General features: G+C 39.8%; 1 protein-coding gene across 1 annotated transcript; it reads right to left on the minus strand.

Annotated features, from left to right (window-relative positions):
* Nucleotides 1–80: 80 nt before the first annotated feature.
* On the minus strand, nt 81–1,694 carry LOC124894642 (catalase-like). Its single transcript, XM_047405235.1, has 5 exons — nt 1,058–1,694; nt 806–895; nt 637–704; nt 458–551; nt 81–368 (listed from the first exon to the last, which is right to left on the minus strand). The coding sequence occupies exons 1-4, from the start codon at nt 1,520–1,522 to the stop codon at nt 527–529; spliced, it is 648 nt and encodes a 215-aa protein (XP_047261191.1). The 5' UTR covers nt 1,523–1,694; the 3' UTR covers nt 81–368; nt 458–526.

Consider the following 1,694-nt stretch of genomic DNA (forward strand, 5'->3'; position numbering starts at 1 on the left):
AATGAAAGTGGTATTATTGACTTGAAAGTGTTTACTTCAAGCACCAAAGTGAACAAGTACCCAACATGACTTAAAAAAGGTGAAACAAAGAAGATGATTACAATACTTGAACATACAAGTACAACTTTAAACTTATTCAGTTTCCAACATCATCGTAATAAAACACAAGACATCCAAAGTTCGGTACAAAATACAACATTATTGTAGTAAAAAGCAGTACAGTTTACAGCACCAACGCGAACGTTTTCTTGTATTAGTCCTTCAGCATTGCAACTTGAAACATTTCCCATTTCCAACTGTTTTCATCTTCACATTGTTGGCTTCACAGTGAGATGAGCAGCGACCTTCTGACCACAAGACTTGTCAGCCTGCAATGTATTCATACAAAAAGATTGGTTTTGTTTACCGTGCTTCATTAGGACCGAAGAATCATGGTAAAGAAGGGAAAAACTCAAACCTGAGACAAGTACGATATCCATATACTGCGTATCTCATGAGTGACTCAGGGATCGGATAAAGACTCAACCTATTTGTTGATATATCTGTCTTGCCTGAAATAGCAAGGTTACTCAGTTATCCCCGCGTGTTTAAGAGGGGGGAGAATGGCCATATTAATATGAAGAAGAACCAAATTACCTGTCAGGTGCCCAGGATCTGTATCTCTCCCCTGCCTGCTTGAAGTTGTTCTCTTTCGGAATGACACACTAAAAAACCAATAACATACATATGTGAGTGAAATTAAACTCATTCATAGATTAATAAAACACGATTTATACAGATGAACAATAAGAAAGATTGGCCTCACCATTTGACGCCTTCCTGTCAAGACACAAGAAGGAATTGGGTACTGCTCGGCAGGACGACAAGGATCAAACCTTGAGGGCAAATAATCCACCTGGAAAATTTAGTTATACATCAGAAGAATTCTAATAGGAACTTGCAATGTGCCTTGTAAAGTCAATAATGTTCAAAAACTCACATGCCACCTTACAGTTCAGAGGACAACGAAAATATAAGGAAAAAAATAAAATAGCACTAGTTGACTGGTGCTTAATACCTCCTCATCGCGATGCATGAAGTTCATGGCACCATCACGGTGATTATTTTGATGAGCACACTTGGGAGCGTTAACTAGGAGCTGCATATAGTTTAGTCCAATACGGTGTCTCTGAGTATCAGCATATGCAAATATCCTAGTCTGGAGAAGCTTATCCTCCGAATAGTAGATACCAGGGACAATATGTCCAGGGTTAAATGCGAGCTGCTCATTCTCTGCAAAGAAGTTATCGATGTTACTATTCAATACCAATCGACCAACTGGCATCAATGGCAAGATATCCTCAGGCCAAATCTTGGTTACGTCAAGAGGGTCAAAGTCGAATTTGTCAACATCCTCGGGATCCATAATTTGGATAAAAAGTTTCCACTCAGGGTAGTTGCCAGCAGCAATTGAATAGTAAAGATCCTTGGTGGAGTGGCTAGGATTAGTACCTCCCACCCTAATAGCTTCTTCCTCCGTCATGGACTAGACACCGCAAGTTGGCTTCCAGTGGAACTTCACATAATGTGCTTTCCCAGCTTTTTTGATCAATTGATAGGCGTGAATACCAAAACCTTCCATGTGTCTGTAATCTGTCGGTAGACAAACATCATCGTAGAAGAAAGTAAACGTATGCAAACTCTCCGGGAGGAAA

The sequence above is a fragment of the Capsicum annuum genome, unplaced genomic scaffold (assembly GCF_002878395.1).
Source record: "Capsicum annuum cultivar UCD-10X-F1 unplaced genomic scaffold, UCD10Xv1.1 ctg76370, whole genome shotgun sequence".
Taxonomy (NCBI): domain Eukaryota; kingdom Viridiplantae; phylum Streptophyta; class Magnoliopsida; order Solanales; family Solanaceae; genus Capsicum; species Capsicum annuum.